At 38.6% G+C, this 18,651-nt stretch overlaps 2 protein-coding genes across 2 annotated transcripts; both read left to right on the forward strand.

Moving 5' to 3' along the window:
• The first annotated feature begins 3,719 nt into the window (after nucleotides 1–3,719).
• On the forward strand, nucleotides 3,720–8,578 carry LOC145581636 (uncharacterized). The gene is made up of 4 exons (XM_081638655.1): nucleotides 3,720–4,286; nucleotides 5,991–6,266; nucleotides 6,609–6,746; nucleotides 6,855–8,578. Exons 1-4 carry the CDS (start codon nucleotides 3,948–3,950, stop codon nucleotides 8,424–8,426), a joined length of 2,325 nt encoding a protein of 774 aa, XP_081494781.1. The 5' UTR covers nucleotides 3,720–3,947; the 3' UTR covers nucleotides 8,427–8,578.
• A 1,132-nt stretch (nucleotides 8,579–9,710) lies between these two features.
• LOC145580634 (uncharacterized) lies at nucleotides 9,711–13,488 on the forward strand. The gene is made up of 4 exons (XM_081637766.1): nucleotides 9,711–11,261; nucleotides 12,972–13,028; nucleotides 13,164–13,313; nucleotides 13,444–13,488. Exons 1-4 carry the CDS (start codon nucleotides 9,711–9,713, stop codon nucleotides 13,486–13,488), a joined length of 1,803 nt encoding a protein of 600 aa, XP_081493892.1.
• The last annotated feature ends 5,163 nt before the right edge of the window (nucleotides 13,489–18,651 follow it).

Below are 18,651 nucleotides of genomic sequence, written 5' to 3' on the forward strand. Positions count from 1 at the left end.
ACACATTGTGTACTTGTATAATAAACTTTGGTGTAGAGGTGATCATGGACATGGCTATGTTTTGGCAAAAATGGCAATCTTAGGGCAATGCATTTAGAGTGGACTTGTGTTCAAGTCAAATATTATGCACCCTATAATGAAGCTGGATTTTCAAGCCTTTTTAGGAATGGTAATACAACCTCTGTTTCATAAAATGTGCAACAAAGGGGCTTGCACAATTCCCAAGGCAAAATTTCTTAATCATAGATTAGTAAACAAAAGTGAATCGCTAAACGACGCCCACAAATTTATCACATCGCCCGCATTTAATGAATGAAATTACAATGTTACCCCTAGTGCCAAACCGCCAAACAACCGCCACTACTGCCCACCTCCGCCTAATAACCACCCTCACCACTGTCCACCACCACCCCCACCACAGTCCACCGCCGCCCAATAACCACCCCCCAAATGTCGCATCTCCACTGCGGATGACTAAATAATTTTTTTTTGCCGAAAAATGCTCCAACCGCCCTAAAAAAGCGATTTGACCATGGTCAAACCGCTCAGGCAATACGGTTTGACCGTGGTCAAACCGCCCAGGCTAGGCGGTTCAACCATGGTCAAACCGTATTGCCTAGGCGGTTTGACCGTGGTCAAACCGTTTTTTTTTTGGCGGTTTGACCACGGTCAAACCGCCTAGGCAATACGGTTTGACCATGGTTGAACCGCCTAGCCTGGGCGGTTTGACCACGGTCGAACCGCCTAGCCTGGGCGGTTTGACCACGGTCGAACCGCCTAGCCTGGGCGGTTTGACCACGGTCAAACCGTTTTCCCTAGGCTGTTTGACCATGGTTGAACCGCCTAGACAGGACGGTTCGTCTACTTTTCCGGCGAAAAAAAATAAAGCGGTGGTGGTGGTGATTTAAAGTGGTGGATGTTGTTTTACGTCGGTGGCAGTGGCGGTGGTGGTGGTGGTGATTTTAAGTGAGGAGAGAGAAAGAGGTTAAGTTAGAGATTGGGGGTAATAACGTAAATTCATTCATAATTTGCTGGCGATTTGAGTAATTTGCGGGCGTCGAATAACAACCCCAAACAAAAGGGCATGTGATTAATTGGATGAGAGAGAAAACAACCCCACCACAACCACCCAAAACCCAGCCAGCCAACTCACACCACCACCAGACCACCACCACCATCAGACTACCAACACCACCAGACCACCAACACCTCAACCAGACCAACAACAAACGAAGCCCCACCTCACCACCACCCAAAACCCATCCAACCAACTCGCACCACCACTAAATCCCCACCCAACCACCAACGAACCAAAACCCTAAACTCACCACCAAAGAACCAAAACCCCTACTTACCACCACCAACGAACCCACCCAACCAAATCGCACGACCACCAAAACAACCCCACCACAATTACCCAAAACCCACCCAACCAAATTACACGGCTTTGAAAAGGGTGAAAGGGGCGGCGAACTGGAGTTGGAGAAATCGACGACTGTCACGAGTATGAGGGTTGCGCGTCAATCGAGGGTAATTGAAACCCGACCTACCTCACCACCACCATCAAATTGAAACCCGACCTCACCACCATCAAGAATCGAAACCCCATATCGCCACCATGATCTGAAATGCGCCCCCAACCACGAGAGAAGATAGAGAAGAGATGGTGCGGTGGATCTGAGTGGTGGTGGTGCGGTGAGAGAAGAGAGAGAAAAGAGGATAGGGATGGTGATGGTGGTGGTTGAGAGGGAGGAGAATGAAAATTTGGTGGTGTTGGTAGTGGATATGGTTGTGAGGGAGGAGAGAGAATGTGGGTTAGGGTTTTAATTGGAGATAAATTAATTTGGGTTAAAGAGTTAATATGTTGTTTATTGAAGTTAAGTAAAATTTAGTAAGGGTATGGTGGTAATTTTACACAAAAAAATTACTAAAAGAGGTAACTTTTGGTTTGTTGCACATAATGTGTAGTTTCCGTTTTGGGAAATTGTTACAGATTTTATGAAACGGAGGTAGTACAAGAATAAAATAATATATACTTGTGTATTTCATTTTATATTAAATAGTGTTCTTAATTAAATTCATATGTTGTATACCACTTTTTATAAGTAGAAAATTATGCGTTAATCTATGTTATAATGACAATTTAGATTTCATAATGAAAAATTTAGTGTTACTTGTGTCTGTAATATAATAGCTAGGAAGCCTAGAAGGCCTAGAACACACAGAAGATAAAATGAGATAAATGGTATGTATGGAGTACATAAAATGATTCACACTTTAAAGAGATTATTATTGGATAACCATGTCATTTATGTAGAACCCTATTTGCTACTCTTTACTTTAAAAATTCACATCCTTATCACAACTATTGGTTAAATTTTTTTTTTTTAAAAAAAATAAAATAAAATGTTGTGATGTCTTTCTTAACCCCACAACTTATGAGGATGATGATGGCTAATTTTGAGTTAGTGCCTATGTGGTCATCTTTCACCAACAGGAAACGGATGAAGAAGCTAGGAATGGGGTCATTGGGGTTATATTGTTTTATCCTCTACTAATTTAATTTCATTATTTAATTGGGATTTGTGTAGGGATTTCATGTTGATTATTGTCCAATATAAATCTTGATCTCATTAAAATTAAGCTTTTATCACAATTTTGAATTTGAATTATTGATTGTAACGTATGAGTATCAAATCAACTAATAGGTCCAATTTGAGATATATTAACCAAAAAATTAATAGGTCCAATTTTCTTTCTTTCTTTTTTTATTTGAAAAAAAAATATAAATATAATCAATCTTACCTTTCAATTATTGAAAGATGACATGTCTAAGTCATACCCCTTTGACATCTTGTATGCTACCTTAATTGAATCGACATAAAGGATAATAATTTTTTTTTTTATATCAATCATTACCAATATGATATACTCCGGGTTTTTTTATTTTTTATTTTTTTTTATTTTTTTTTTATAAATTTTAATGTATGTCAAAATTTTAATATCATAACTAAAAGAGTGCTCTTTCAATCTAACCAATTAATTAGAGCCATAATATTTGCTTCTATCCTAATGTAGCACAATTCAAAAACCCAAAAAGAAAAAAAAAAACAACATAATTACCAATTTTACCAACAAACAATTATTACAAGGATGAACTCTAACAATATCTTAATATACAAGCAAAAAGATAACCCCAATAAAATTTTGTGAGATATCCCTACTTTAAAAATATGATTGATTGACCACCATCCTTCCATTAAAAAAAAAATAAAAAATCATATGAATTATACATCTACACTACATTCATTTCTAAGAGTTTTTAAACACTTCATATTCGCTCATTTGTGTTGGACATGCTTATAACCCAAATGAGATATAATGAACATTTTTTTTTTATTTTTTATAATTTTTATATACAATGGCTTTTTTTATTTTTTTATTTTTTAATATGAAGTCAACTATTTTAAAGACTTTTTTCTTATAAATTTTTTTAAATAGTAATGGTTGTGCATTAAAATGTGTACAAGTGAAAGTGTCGCAATTATTAAAAAAAAAGTTACTATCTCCATTTCATATTATTTACAACGACTTGATATAAAAAATGTTTAATCGTTACAAATAATATGAAAAAGAAGGTATTATATATCCAATATCTATAAATCTATAATCTATATGTAATAATGGGCCTACTAAATACTTTATTTAAAAAATTGATCAATAATACAGTATCAAAGAATGAGTGTAACGGCTAAAAATGGTCACTGAAACTCCAAAGACCAAACCCCCACATTCCAACCATCAAACTCTGCGCACACTCCATTGTCTCTCAGACAATTAGGAGAGAGAAAATACAGAGGAGAGGAGAGAGAAACTCAAAACCCAGCTGATCACACAACAACAATCGAGGGCAAACACGTAATTTCCCCCAACCCCGCGAAAATACTATGCACGGACTCCGAGTCTACAACAACTCCTCCGGCAAGTTTCACGGCGGAAAACAGATTTATCCGATGACTTCCGGCGAATCTGCGGCGGCTTCACAGCGCCTTATCGACGCCATTCTCGCCGGAGATTCGAAGCTCGCTTTTGATCTTCTCTCCGATCCTTTCGTCGACGTTGATTTTGTTGGTACTGTTACTTTGAGGTCTCTGAAGACTGAACTGGTTCCTAATGGTGAGTCGACTCACCGAGTTGTCTCCGAGTTTGAGGAGTTTCGGACTGATGTTACTGCTTTGTTTCTTGCTGCTCACTCTGGGAATCTCATTCTCGTCAATAAATTACTGGTATTCACTTTTTTTATTTTTTATTTTTACTTTTTTTGGCTGGATTAAAGCGGATAATATGTGGATTTGTGTGTAAAGGTGGAAAAAGTTTGGATGTGGAAGTTGTAAGAGAACTTTTGGCTCGAATTCGGATTAGTTGGAGTCTAGTTAGGATCTGGTAAAAATATTAGTCGGAGTCTAATAAGGCTCTGAATTACCCGAATAAAGGAGGTTAGGGTCGAGTCTGAATTAGTTGAAGTCTAGTTAGGTTGTGAGTTACCGACCCGGTGGGGTAACTCGAACAAAATTAGAAAACTTTTGAACTGTTAAGTGTTAACTAAAACTTTAATGCTGTTATTATTTCCAATTCTAGAGGAATTTTATTTTTTGTATGGCTTCAATTGGAGTTTTGTTTGTACAGTAAAATGATTTTGGTATTTTTTTTTTTTTTTTTTTGCAGATTTTGGTGCTATTTTGATTTTCGCGGCTTTAATTGGACCTTCATTGTTAGTAGAAAACCTAAAATCATAAAAAAATTTATGTATTTTTTATTTTTGGATAATACTGTAAAAAAAGTTTGATAATTTTTGTCTAAATTTATAAAACCTAAATCATAATTTTAATTTGCATTGTGGATGATACAGTATTATTTTTATTTTTTCCTCCTTCAAACGGCCACTTTGACTTGTAATAAGTAAAAAATTAAGGTCAAACTACCAATTTCAGAAGAATTAAAATTTCCAATTTCACTACTCTGTTAACAAATTAAATTTTTTGTCTTTTGTTTAACTCGATTGGAGGAGGTTCTTTAAGCCTAAGCTATGGACAATATTTAGGAAAAATCTTATATAATACGTGTAGACAAATCATCGGTATTCGCCTACTCGGTATTTATCATGTAGACAAATCATTGATACTCGACTACTAGGTAGTTGTATAGTATATAGTACATGTAGACAAATCAGTGGTACTCGGTAGTTGAAACACAATTTTGCATTTTAGCTTTTATGTGAATCATTTTGGAACACCTTTTGTCTTAGAATTTACTATGACTATGTTGTCCATTGGTTGTTGCTGTCGTCGTAATTTGGTAAATTTAGTTGAGTTGTGAGTATTTCTGAGGTGGTTAGTTGAAATTTTTTGTCGTGCCAATTGCCAAATAGTCGGAAATCAGACTAGGGAACAGCTATTTGTGCTGGATCATGGAAGATTGGGATCTAGATCTCGTACGATTTCTTAAAATAAGTTTTGGATTTTGGCAGAACTGCAAGTGCTAAACTTATCAGTTTATTAAACATATGTTTTGTTGCAGACTTGCATGAAGGAGAATGTGTGTAGGAGTGGATTAAAAAAAGAATGCTTGATGTAGTGATGCCATGTTCTTGTTTGATATGCATATTTTATAATCAGTCTTTCACTAGAATTGAGATTAAGGGATAAGTATGCCATGTGGGTTGAAATGTTATCCTATTAAAAATTAATACCTGGACATAAAATTTCGGTGTTACTTCATGTTAACTTGTGGTATGGTGGTAGAAGGAGATTGCTACATTTAGCCGTGGGTAACCGTAATCTGCCCACAACAAACAGATACTATAAAGTAATCACTATAGTTGATTTAGAACTGTCATTTTTTTTTATTATTGTAGGAAATACTATGTATCTCTATTGATAGTTTCACATAAATTCTTGTATATGATGCTGTGAGTTGTGGAAACATGACAGAGTTTTAAAGCTGATGTAAATAAGAAGCTCTTCCGAGGCTATGCAACAACGGCAGCAGTAAGAAGTGGTCATATTGAAATACTTGAAGTTCTACTGAAAGCAAGGGTATGTCAGCCAGCATGTGAGGATGCGTTGTTAGAGGCAAGCTATGTGGGACGGCCAAGGCATGCAGAGCTACTCATGGGTTCCAACAATATCAGTTCACAAGTTGCTGTCCATGCCCTTGTCACTGCTTGCAGCAGAGGCTTTCTTGATGTTATTCAGGTGTTAATTAAGGTATTCCCACCTTCTTTTAGAGGAATTTCCTAATTGCATGTGGACTTTAATTTTATTGACTTATTAGTGTTTAGGTCACAGAGGCACTCCTAAAAAAAAAAAAAAACCGGTACTAACTTCCTCAGATTTTGGGTTCACCGGAAGCAATATCAATTTTCAAGGCCCTACTCTTTGTTCTCTTAATCATTAATTCCTTCAAAATATTATATGCTAAATGGTGCTAGATTTCTAGTTCTTACTATACAAATTAGTTAAAGCCACAGAGGCAGGCAGAGCTTATTGAATGACCACTACATAACTCATGTCTGCTTTTGTTATTTCTTCATTTTTAAATGAATGCAGTGTGGAGTGGACACTAATGCTATTGACCGCATGCTGCTCCTGTCATCAAAACCGTACCTACACCTGAATGTTGACTGCAATGCAATTGTTGCGGCCGTAGTTAGCAGACAGAGTTCTGTTGTCGAATTACTGCTAAGGGTGAGTGAACAGGGGAATACTAAATATACTTTGGATTAATGTAGGTGTATTTGACATTCTTCCAATAATATATCTCATTATACAAATAACAATAATTATTTGCCACAGGAGGGTGTCCGGACAGATACTAAAGTCAGGATAGGTGCATGGTCGTGGGATCCATCAACAGGAGAGGAGTGCAGAGTGGGTGCTGGACTAGCTGAACCTTATAACATTGCTTGGTGTGCTGTTGAATACTTTGAAGAAACTGGTAGTATCTTGCGCTTGCTCCTTCAGCATCTCTCCCCTAACACACCTCACCTCGGAAGAACCCTTATCTACCATGCCATCCTATGCAACAATGCACGAGCGCTTGATGTGTTGTTGAGTTGTGGCGCAGATGTGGAATTTCCTCTAAAATCAAGTAAAAAATCTGATATCTGTCCTATACATTTGGGTGCACGCCTTGGGGAAGTGGAAATTCTTTGGCGTCTCATAACTGCAGGCTGCAATATCAATTCCAAGACCAGTGGAGGAGAGACTGTAGTTATGATTTGTACTAAATACAAGCACAAGGAGTGTCTTAAAGCACTAGCTTCAGCAGGTGCTGATTTTGGGCTGGTAGATGCAGCTGGTGAGTCTGCAAGCTCCATAGCAGGGTCCACGAGGTGGACATTAGGTTTCCAGCAGGTAATCCTTGACGTGATTAGGTCTGGGAAAGTAGTCAAATCCAGCAACTCTGCAGTCTTTTCTTCAATTATATTTGTGGTTCAATCCAATGAGATTCAAACTTTGAAAATCCTTACAAAACAAACAGATGTTGCTCTTGACGAGCAGGATGAGAATGGGTTTACAGCAGCTATGTTGGCTGCAGCAAGTGGTCAAGTGGAGACTTTCCGCTTGCTTGTCAATGCTGGAGCTGATATATCAGTAAGCAACAAGCGTGGAGAAACAGCTTTAACTTTATCTGAAGCAAGCTGTAACCGAGAAGCTTTTGAGCAGATAATGCTGGATTATGCCCTCAAAAATGAAAGTCATGCTCCTACTAGTTCTTTTGCCTTGCATTGTGCAGCACGACAAGGGGACTTGGCTTCAGTTCGAAGGCTAACAAGCATGGGATACGATGTCAATGCTTTTGATGGTGATGGGTACACTCCATTGATGTTAGCAGCCAAGGAAGGCTATGGAAGCACGTGTCAGTTTCTGATCTCTCGAGGTGCAAAATGTGAGACTGAAAATGATAAACACGAGACTGCACTTTCACTGACAAGGAAGAATGGCATTGGGAATGAAGCGGAGCATGTGATACTTGACGAACTAGCAAGGGTTCTAGTTCTATGTGGTACATGGGTGAAGAAGCACACCAAGGAAGGCAAAGGATCACCACACTGGAAGAAATTGAAGATGATTCGATCAACTGGAGTGCTGTACTGGGGCAAGTCAGGGAAGAGGAATGTGATTTGTCGGGCAGCTGAAGTTGGTCCAAGCATAACATTCCTTGGAAACAGACCAAAGACATACAGCGACAAGCAGTCAGGGTTGTTCCACGTAGTGACCACCAAGAACCAAGAAGTGCACTTTGCCTGCGATGGAGTGGAGGTGGCCAAGTTGTGGGTGAGAGGGATAAAACTAGTGACAAGAGAAGCCATTTTCGGGAAGACAACACTCCGAGCTATATTCAATCAGGAATTTGGGAGTTAAGTTAATAAGAAACTACCCTATTCACATGTGTATTGCTGGCTGTTAAATATCGTGCCTTGTAAAAGATGATCAGTTTGTACCTAGCAGGGACTGATAGATATTATAGGATTATTATAATATTTGTCGTGACATGACGCGATATGATTATTTTATTGGTGGTGAGATCAAGACATCTATACCCTCTATGGTCGATAGGATAACCCAAGAACACACATGGCGTAGATCTAGGAGCTAATTTATGTGGAGCTGTAGCAGATAAATTAGGAAAACAGAGGCACCCAAAGACACGGATATGATCATATGAAGGAGTTTTTCCAAACAAGGCTAAAGCAGGAGTATTGTGTTTAAGGGCTTTTGTTGGCAAAATATTTAAGAGATAAGTGGCCGTTTCAAGAGCATAAAACCAATACGAAGGGGGGAGAGACGCATGAAAAAGAATTGTACGCTTAATATTATTAAGTGTACGAATCATACGCTCGGCTTTGCCATTTTGTGAGGATGTGTGTGGACAAGAGAAGCGGAAAAGCATTCCATGGTCAATACATTTTTGCTTAAAAGGGTCATTATCAAATTCCCGACCATGATCACATTGAAAGCATTTAATCTGACGTTCAAATTGGGTTTCAACATAATTTCGGAAATTAATAAAAGATTGAAAAGCTTGAGATTTGTATTTTAGAGGAATTGTCCACACAAAATGAGTATGATCATCTAATAAGACTAAATAATATTTGTGACCTTGAGAACTACGAATAGGAGATGTCCATAAATCGGCATGTATAATATCAAAAGCACAAACAGTAGTATTATTAGAATTGTCAAAGGGAAGGCGAGTATGTTTTCCTAATTGACATGAATTGCAAAAAGTGGAGTCATGCTCCTTATTACAATTAATATGATTTTTAGACTTAAGATAGCTAAAAACTTGAGCTCCAGGATGTCCTAGACGGCTATGCCAAGGAGAGTAGGATATATTTGTATATTTTTGTGATATAGTTTGTATTCTTATCGTACTAGGTTTCCTAACGAGATTAGGACTAGTATTGTAACACTATATATATTATTCAATGGTATCACAGCCTAGATTTTTTAGGGTTCCACAAAATTAATTTTTCCAAAAAAATCCGATCCTTTCTTTGTTTCTTCCGCAAACTCTAATCCTTCGTGGTATTTTTTCATCACTAAATTGCTACCTTTTTGGCCCACTTTGCTGCAACATCAACTTTCTTTTGTCTTTAGCCTTCTTTTGGTTTCCAGTAACGTAGTGTTTCGGCATAATTAGCAATGGCCAAGGATGATGCTGAACCCACACCTCCTCCTCCTCCTCCACCTTCTAATGACTACCACCCTGCTAATTCTATTAGCAATATCAAGAATGAGGTCCCGGAAATTCTTGATCGTGACAAAGGGAATTATGGTAGTTGGGTTGAACTCTTTGAGATTCATTGTCATTCCTGCAATGTTATCGACCATATAGATCCAAAATCACCTCGTCCTACGGACCTCACCTCGGCGCAGTGGAACCGCCTTGACTCAATTGTGAAAAAGTGGATTTATAATACAATTTCTGCAGACTTACGAAGCACAGTGTTGTACAAGAATGCTACGGCACAAGAGACTTGGGATAGGCTCGCTAATATTTTTCAAGATAATGGTGAAATTCGTGCTATATACCTTGAAAATCAATTTAACAATCTTTTTGTTGAGAATTTTCCAGACGTGTCTTCTTATTGTCAGAAATTGAAGGAACTCAAAGACCAACTTGCTAATGTTGGACAACCCGTATCCGAGAGAACTTTGGTTCTTCGTCTTTGTGCAGGTTTAATTGACTCGGACTATGATGGAGTGGCTCAATCCATCACTCAAATTCGCCCTCTTCCCGGATTTGATGAAGCAAGATCAAGAATTTTGTTAGAGGAGTCAAGAAAATCAGCTAAGGAAAATTTCGGGCAAGCTTTTGTAGCGCAACACAATAACACCACCACCACCACCACCGCGGCAGCCGCCCAACAGCAGCAACCACCGCAGCAGCAGGGCAGGGGTGGTGGTGGCGGTGGGCGTGGCAGCAACAGTAAGGGGCGGGGTGGTAAACCCAAGGGCAAAGGCAGGGGTCGTGGCCAGACCCAGCAGCACCAACAGGCCCAAGCCCAGACCACCCCACCCAATTCTTCAAGCCCAACACAGCAGCAGTTGTGGGCAAGCTTCCAGCAATGGGCCCAGCAGGCCACATGGGCCAGGCCGCCAGCACCGTTCCCTGTCCAACAGCACCAACAATCCATTCTTGGACAGCCCAGACCTCAGCAGGCCTACGCGGCCCAATATGGGCAGCCCATGACTCCTACGGACTTGGCATCTTCCTTCTCTACAATGACTCTTCCAAATCCCGACAATCAGTGGTACGTGGATTCGGGTGCCACATCTCACATGACAAATAATGCTGGTAATCTCTTGCCCCTTTTTAATTTAAGCACTAAAAATCATATTTTAGTTGGCAATGGTCATCGTATTCCAGTAACAGGTTATGGTCATGGCACTATTCCACATCCTAAAACACCTCTTATTTTACGTGATGTCCTCCTAGCACCTAAACTCATAAAGAACCTTATTTCAGTTCGTAAATTCACCACTGATAATTCCGTGTCTATTGAGTTTGATCCTTTTGGTTTTTCTGTGAAGGATCTTCGTACGGGGACAATAATAACGAGATGTGATAGCTCGGGAGATTTATATCCAGTCAAAATCACCAAGTCCACTCCTTCAACCTGTCTAGCTACCTCCCTCACTGTTGTCTCCCCATCTACTTGGCATAGCCGTCTAGGACATCCTGGAGCTCAAGTTTTTAGCTATCTTAAGTCTAAAAATCATATTAATTGTAATAAGGAGCATGACTCCACTTTTTGCAATTCATGTCAATTAGGAAAACATACTCGCCTTCCCTTTGACAATTCTAATAATACTACTGTTTGTGCTTTTGATATTATACATGCCGATTTATGGACATCTCCTATTCGTAGTTCTCAAGGTCACAAATATTATTTAGTCTTATTAGATGATCATACTCATTTTGTGTGGACAATTCCTCTAAAATACAAATCTCAAGCTTTTCAATCTTTTATTAATTTCCGAAATTATGTTGAAACCCAATTTGAACGTCAGATTAAATGCTTTCAATGTGATCATGGTCGGGAATTTGATAATGACCCTTTTAAGCAAAAATGTATTGACCATGGAATGCTTTTCCGCTTCTCTTGTCCACACACATCCTCACAAAATGGCAAAGCCGAGCGTATGATTCGTACACTTAATAATATTAAGCGTACAATTCTTTTTCATGCGTCTCTCCCCCCTTCGTATTGGTTTTATGCTCTTGAAACGGCCACTTATCTCTTAAATATTTTGCCAACAAAAGCCCTTAAACACAATACTCCTGCTTTAGCCTTGTTTGGAAAAACTCCTTCATATGATCATATCCGTGTCTTTGGGTGCCTCTGTTTTCCTAATTTATCTGCTACAGCTCCACATAAATTAGCTCCTAGATCTACGCCATGTGTGTTCTTGGGTTATCCTATCGACCATAGAGGGTATAGATGTCTTGATCTCACCACCAATAAAATAATCATATCGCGTCATGTCACCTTTGATGAAGCAACTTTCCCGTTCCGAAATTTAGCTCATTATCGTAGCAAAGATTATGATTTTTTAGGTGATGACTCTCCCTCACCTCACTTGCTGCACCCTTTTCTCCATAGCACGCAAAACCCAAGCCCAAACACACCTCAACCACAAAATGGCCCAACACCATCTGTCAGCCCACAAACCGGAGCAGTGGGCCCAGCAGCCCCTGTCCGCCCACTCAGCCCACCTACCTTGCAGCCCAACTCCCCTGGCAGCCCAGCAGCATCTGTCCAACAGGCTACTCCGCAGGCAGGCTGCGGCAGCCCAACGTCAGCCGCGGGTAGCCTGCGGACCCCACTGCCCACACCCACCTCGGCCGCCAACGCCACCACACCCACCGGTGCTTACACTCCGCCACCTATGCGTGGCATTTTGCCCATACAACCCACTCGGCCACCACCTCCCTCTCCCCGAGTCACCCGTAGTCAACGGGGAATTTTTAAGCCAAACCCGAAATATTGTAACCTCACCGTTCAACCTTCGGGTCCCCATCATCATAAATCACCACTTCCAAAGTCCTATAAACAAGCTTTAAATGACCATAATTGGAATGCGGCGATGAATGATGAATATAGTGCTTTAATTAAAACAGGGACATGGGAATTAGTGCCTAGGCCTGCGGGGGTGAATGTTGTTAACTTTATGTGGCTCTTTAAGCATAAATACAAGTCTAATGGTGACCTTGAGAGGCACAAAGCTCGTCTTGTATGTGATGGCAGGTCGCAGGAAATTGGTGTAGATTGTGATGAGACTTTCAGTCCGGTAGTTAAACCGGCCACTATTCGCACTGTTCTCAGTTTAGCTATGGCTAAAAAGTGGTCGATACATCAATTAGATGTCAAAAATGCATTTTTACATGGTGACTTGCAGGAAACTGTTTATATGCACCAACCTCCGGGTTTTATTGATCAGAAAGCACCCACTCATGTTTGTCGACTCCGCAGGGCTCTCTATGGTTTGAAGCAAGCTCCAAGAGCTTGGTACCAACGCTTTGCAAATTTTCTCATCAAATTGGGTTTTGTCATCTCTCAGAGTGACAACTCTCTGTTTATTTTTCGGCAGGGTGATGAAATGGCATATTTGCTTCTATATGTTGATGATATTGTATTAACTACCTCTTCTGACAAGTTGCGTGCAGGGATCATATCTCAGTTGCAAACTGAGTTCCCTATGACTGATTTGGGTCCATTGAGTTATTTTTTAGGGATAGCGGTAACTCGTACTCCCTCTTATTTGCTACTTTCACAGGAAAAGTATGCACAGGAGATTTTAGAGCGTGCCGGTATGGGCTCATGTAGACCTGTAGCTACTCCAGTTGACACTAAGTCAAAACTTAGTGCAGATGCAGGACCACCATTTCGGGATCCGACTTTGTATCGCAGTTTAGCAGGTGCTCTCCAATACCTCACTTTCACTAGGCCGGATATTGCCTATGCGGTACAACAGGTGTGTCTTTTTATGCATGATCCTCGGGAACCTCACTTTGAGGCTTTGAAACGCATTCTGCGTTATATTCAGGGTACCATTGATCACGGCTTACATTTATATCCGACTGTTTCTCATCGACTTATTACTTACACTGACGCTGACTGGGGAGGTTGTCCCGATACCCGACGTTCCACATCGGGCTATTGTTGTTTCCTTGGGGACAACCTCGTGTCTTGGTCATCTAAGCGTCAGCATACTTTGTCTAAGTCGAGTGCGGAGGCGGAATATCGAGGCGTCGCGAATGTTGTCTCAGAGGCATGTTGGCTTCGTAATCTTTTACTTGAGTTACATTGTCCTCTACGGCAGGCTACTATTGTTTATTGTGATAATGTCAGTGCAATCTACCTTTCTGGCAACCCGGTACAGCACCAACGCACAAAACATGTGGAGATGGATATTCATTTTGTTCGAGAAAAGGTTGCTTTAGGGCAAGTTCGGGTTTTGCATGTTCCTACTAGATATCAGTTTGCAGACATTTTCACCAAAGGCCTACCACGAGATTTATTTCTGGAATTTAGGTCCAGTCTTAGCGTACGCCCTCCTCCCGCTACGACTGCGGGGGTGTGATAGATATTATAGGATTATTATAATATTTGTCGCAGAGTAGGATATATTTGTATATTTTTGTGATATAGTTTGTATTCTTATCGTACTAGGTTTCCTAACGAGATTAGGACTAGTATTGTAACACTATATATATTATTCAATGGTACACACTCCAACCCAAGGAGTTTTCCCGAAATCTAACAGGGACAATATTGATCTTCAGTTGTTAACCATCAGAAGTAGAGTTCAGTAACTTTAGTTTAACTATTACTCGTATTAATATAGCTCTTCGTATAGCTAGCCAATTGAAGATGGCAAAATTTAGTGTTTGAGAATAGAGCTAGTTGATATAAACTAGTTAGAATGTTTTCCAACCCTAAGAATAATAAGAAGTTGCACATTCAGCACTTTAAAATTTCGCCGAAGCAAGTTTAAAAGGAGAAAGTTTCCCTAAACTAATCATCAATATGAGAGCGATTTCTGGTAGCAAGTTTTAAAAGAGGAAGTTTCCCTTTCTTTTTCACAACTTTCCCTTTCTTAAATATCATTGTCGGGTGTTATTGAGAAGTTTTCATTATCTTCGGGTTTTTGAGGCATGGATTCTCACCAATGTTCGCTTTACATAAGGTCATAAGCCAAGTACTCCGTAGCTAGCTTATTGTTAGAGATAATATCGGAAAATATATGTGTGATATATTTTCCGTATTGATCTTATTAGGAGAATAATATATTTAGGATATTTATGTTAAGATATTATTTAGAGAATATATCTTTAGGGTTTATGATTATGATAGTATATCTTTTAGGAATATTGTTTCCTATCTTATGTTCGTAGGTTTTGTATAAATACTCTACCTATTGATGAATAATAATTAAGCTAAGCTATTCTCTCTCTCATAATTAATTTGTCATGGTATCAAGAGCAGGTTAAATCTTGGGACCGTTCACAAAAATTTCTCCCCTGCCGGTGGGTTAGAAAGTTAAACCCACCGGTGGGATTCATATAATTTGCTTCCGCGCGCTATATTAATAGTCTTTGAAATTTCTGTTCTTTAATTTGATTTTTTTTTTTTTTTTTTTGGTTAATGGAGTATGTGAGTTGTTTTCTCCGTAATACATCTCCATGGAGATGAAGAAAAGCCACGTTTGGCGTACTTTTTTATTTTTTATTTTTTTTTTAAAAAAAAACCATGGATTCTAGCAAAGGGGCGTGGGAGAAGATCACGGACACCAGCATAGGGCCGTAGCAAAAGATCACGGACACCAGCAAAGGGCCGTGGCAGAAGATCACGGACACCAGCAAAGGGCCGTGGCAGAAGACTACGGACACCAGCAAAGGGCCGTGACAAAAGACTGCGGACACCAGCAAAGGGCCGTGACAAAAGACTGCGGACACCAACAAAGGGCCGTGACAGAAGATCACGGACACCAACAAAGGGCCGTGAGAAAAGACTACGGACACCAGCAAAGGGCCGTGACAGAAAACCACGGATACCAAGAAAGAAACATGGCTGCAAAAGTTTTTTTTTTTTTTAAAAAAAGATAATAATAATAAAAATTTGAAGGCTTCATCACAAGAGTGTGCATCTCGACTTCAACAATTTGAAGAATTTCCAATCGCAACGTTCGTGTTACTGCCGTTACGATTGCGGGAGGGTGTTAGAGATAATATCGGAAAATATATGTGTGATATATTTTCCGTATTGATCTTATTAGGAGAATAATATATTTAGGATATTTATGTTAAGATATTATTTAGAGAATATATCTTTAGGGTTTATGATTATGATAGTATATCTTTTAGGAATATTGTTTCCTATCTTATGTTCGTAGGTTTTGTATAAATACTCTACCTATTGATGAATAATAATTAAGCTAAGCTATTCTCTCTCTCATAATTAATTTGTCACTTATGTTCTTCCTCTTAATTTGATATGAGCCCTAACACGTCTTTACTGATGTTTATTTCACACTCACAACTTTGGCATATTGGTTAACTTGATGTCTTTATCAATTCGTATCCACTAAACTCATACTAAGCTAAATTTGCCATTGTCTTTTTCTAATTAGATTGGGAATGGGTAAAAGAGGATAATATTTCCATCTTTGTATAGCGGATTGTTTCAGGCAAACAACATCTTTACACTTTTGTGCAATGTCGGATATAGGATTTCCAACCAGGGGTAACATAGAACGATAAGGAAAAAAAATATCCTTATATGTACTCCGTATTTATATCTTTATAAGTACGTATATATTTCATAATATAAAAATCATAGATTCTTATTACTTCATTATTTTTTATAACAAAATTAATTATGCACAAATATAAGTATAAGTACTTTCTTTGTAAAAAACTAGTTTGTTTCCCAAAAAAAAAAAAAAAAAAAGTAAAAGCATAACTTAAGAGACTTGTTTTTTGTAAAAACAGGTCCCTTTTATGTTAATGGAAAGCCATAAGTTAGTACTTCGTATATATTAATTTTGTTATGGTAGCCTCTAAGAGATCAGTTCACAAAAACAGGTCTCTTTTATGTTAAAATAGTAAGCAACGGAAGTTAGTATTATTTATGTCATGGAAGCCTCTAAGAGACCAGTTCACAAAGAAAACAGGTCTCTTTTATGTTAGCCTGGAAAGCAGCAGAGGTCAATATTAAATTTGTTATGGCAGCCTCAGAGACCAGTTATCTATAATAACAGGTCTCTTTGAGCTACTCTTTTTTTTTCCCTTCTTTGATTTTTTTTCAGCATGTACTACCCCTCGTGCCTTAATAGATCCACCACTAGTTTTGTGAACTCATTTATAACTTCTTTTTGAAACAAACAAATAAATAAAAATAACACAAAGGCCATGGCAATATAGCTATTGTAATTCGTATTATGGAATATTTTACCGGAAAAATACACTTTAATAATCCTAACTATTGCCAATTTACTTGTAATAATCCCAACTAAGGTTTAAACTTCCTCCATTTTTAAATACTTGCTCCATTTTCCTTTTTCAGCCGTTTTTAAATACTTGCTCTATTTCCTTATTTGGAAAATTTTTACAATATTTAATTCATTTCTCTCACCTAGTGGACCCAACATAAATTATATTTTACTAATTTCATATTCTCTATCCTCCAATTCTCTCAATTATTTTTGCTTTTTACAAATTTTTATTCTTCCATCTACCCCACTACCTCCATATTTTATTATTTTATCCAATTTCTCCTTAAAACTCCGAGCATGAAGAAATGGAGCAAGTATTTAAAAGCGGAGGGAGTATCTAATAATCTGATCTCAACTTTGCTTTGAGTTTGCCGCCAATGGTCCCAATAACCGGTGACCTGCTTAAAGGGTTTTTTTTTAAAAAAAAAATTATTTTTTGTTTTAATAGCCGTGAATGTTTAAAATTAAAAAAAGGAAAAAAAAGAAAATTTAAATTACCACCCAAAAATATATCCATTTTCAAAATAAACACCCGTTTAATTTTTATTTATATTTTACCACCCCTTAAATTAAAAAAATTACTCAGATTACCACCCATTTCAAAATTTCGGTGGACTTCTGTTATGTGGACCTACCCAACGGCTAGTAATGGCTATGTCTAAGCATTACAATCAGCCCTATCTTCACTCCACCTTCCCCTTAAACCAGTTTATTGAATACAAGACAACATAAAACCAAAAGAAAATAACTTAAAAAACCAAGAGCTTGTTGTCTGAATTGCCACTACTACCGATCATCTTCTTCTTGTCACCACTAAGAGTCGTTGGGTAGGGCCCACATAAGAGAAATTTATCGAAATTATAAAATGGGTGGTAATCTGAGTAGTTTTTGAATTTAAGGGGTGGTAAAATAAAATAAAAATTTTAACGAGTGGTTATTTTGAAAATGAATATATTTTTTAATTTGGTGGTAATTTAAAAATTAACCTTAAAAAAAAGTAAAAAAAAAATCCAAAATTCCAACTACCCTTTCCCCACCCCCTAGCTTTGCCAAAAACCCTAACCCCACCCTGGCCACCCCCCTTAACCACCAAAAATAGCCGACCGACCCTCTACCACCCATCCGACCTACCCCCAACCCCTTAAACCACCCACCCACCCAACCCCACCCTAGCCCCATCCAACCACCTTGAAAACCCCCTTAGCCACTCAAAACATCCCCTCTCCCATCCTCCACCACCAAAACTGCCCCTTCTTCCTTTCCCCACCCTCGAAATCGATCGTTTTGTGGGTTAAGGGGTAGTCAACGCTGGAAAACAAGGCTCAAACCCCATTTTCCGGCATTAATATGACTTCACAAAAAAAAAAAAATTATAAAGTTTTAGCATTTGTACTATCAAGCTTGTTCATCTCATTTTAATCAACTCAGAACAACAATAAATAGCAAATTTCGACGCTCTTTTGTAGTAGAATAGTGAATAAACTTTAACATAATACGATACAGATCCATATCGTTACTAACGGTGGCCAGACTGGCTTGAAGCTTGTAGCTTAGCATACAAGGACACAAACAACGTTACATC

The sequence above is a fragment of the Chenopodium album genome, chromosome 15 (genome assembly GCF_948465745.1).
Source record: "Chenopodium album chromosome 15, dcCheAlbu1.1, whole genome shotgun sequence".
NCBI classification, from domain to species: domain Eukaryota; kingdom Viridiplantae; phylum Streptophyta; class Magnoliopsida; order Caryophyllales; family Amaranthaceae; genus Chenopodium; species Chenopodium album.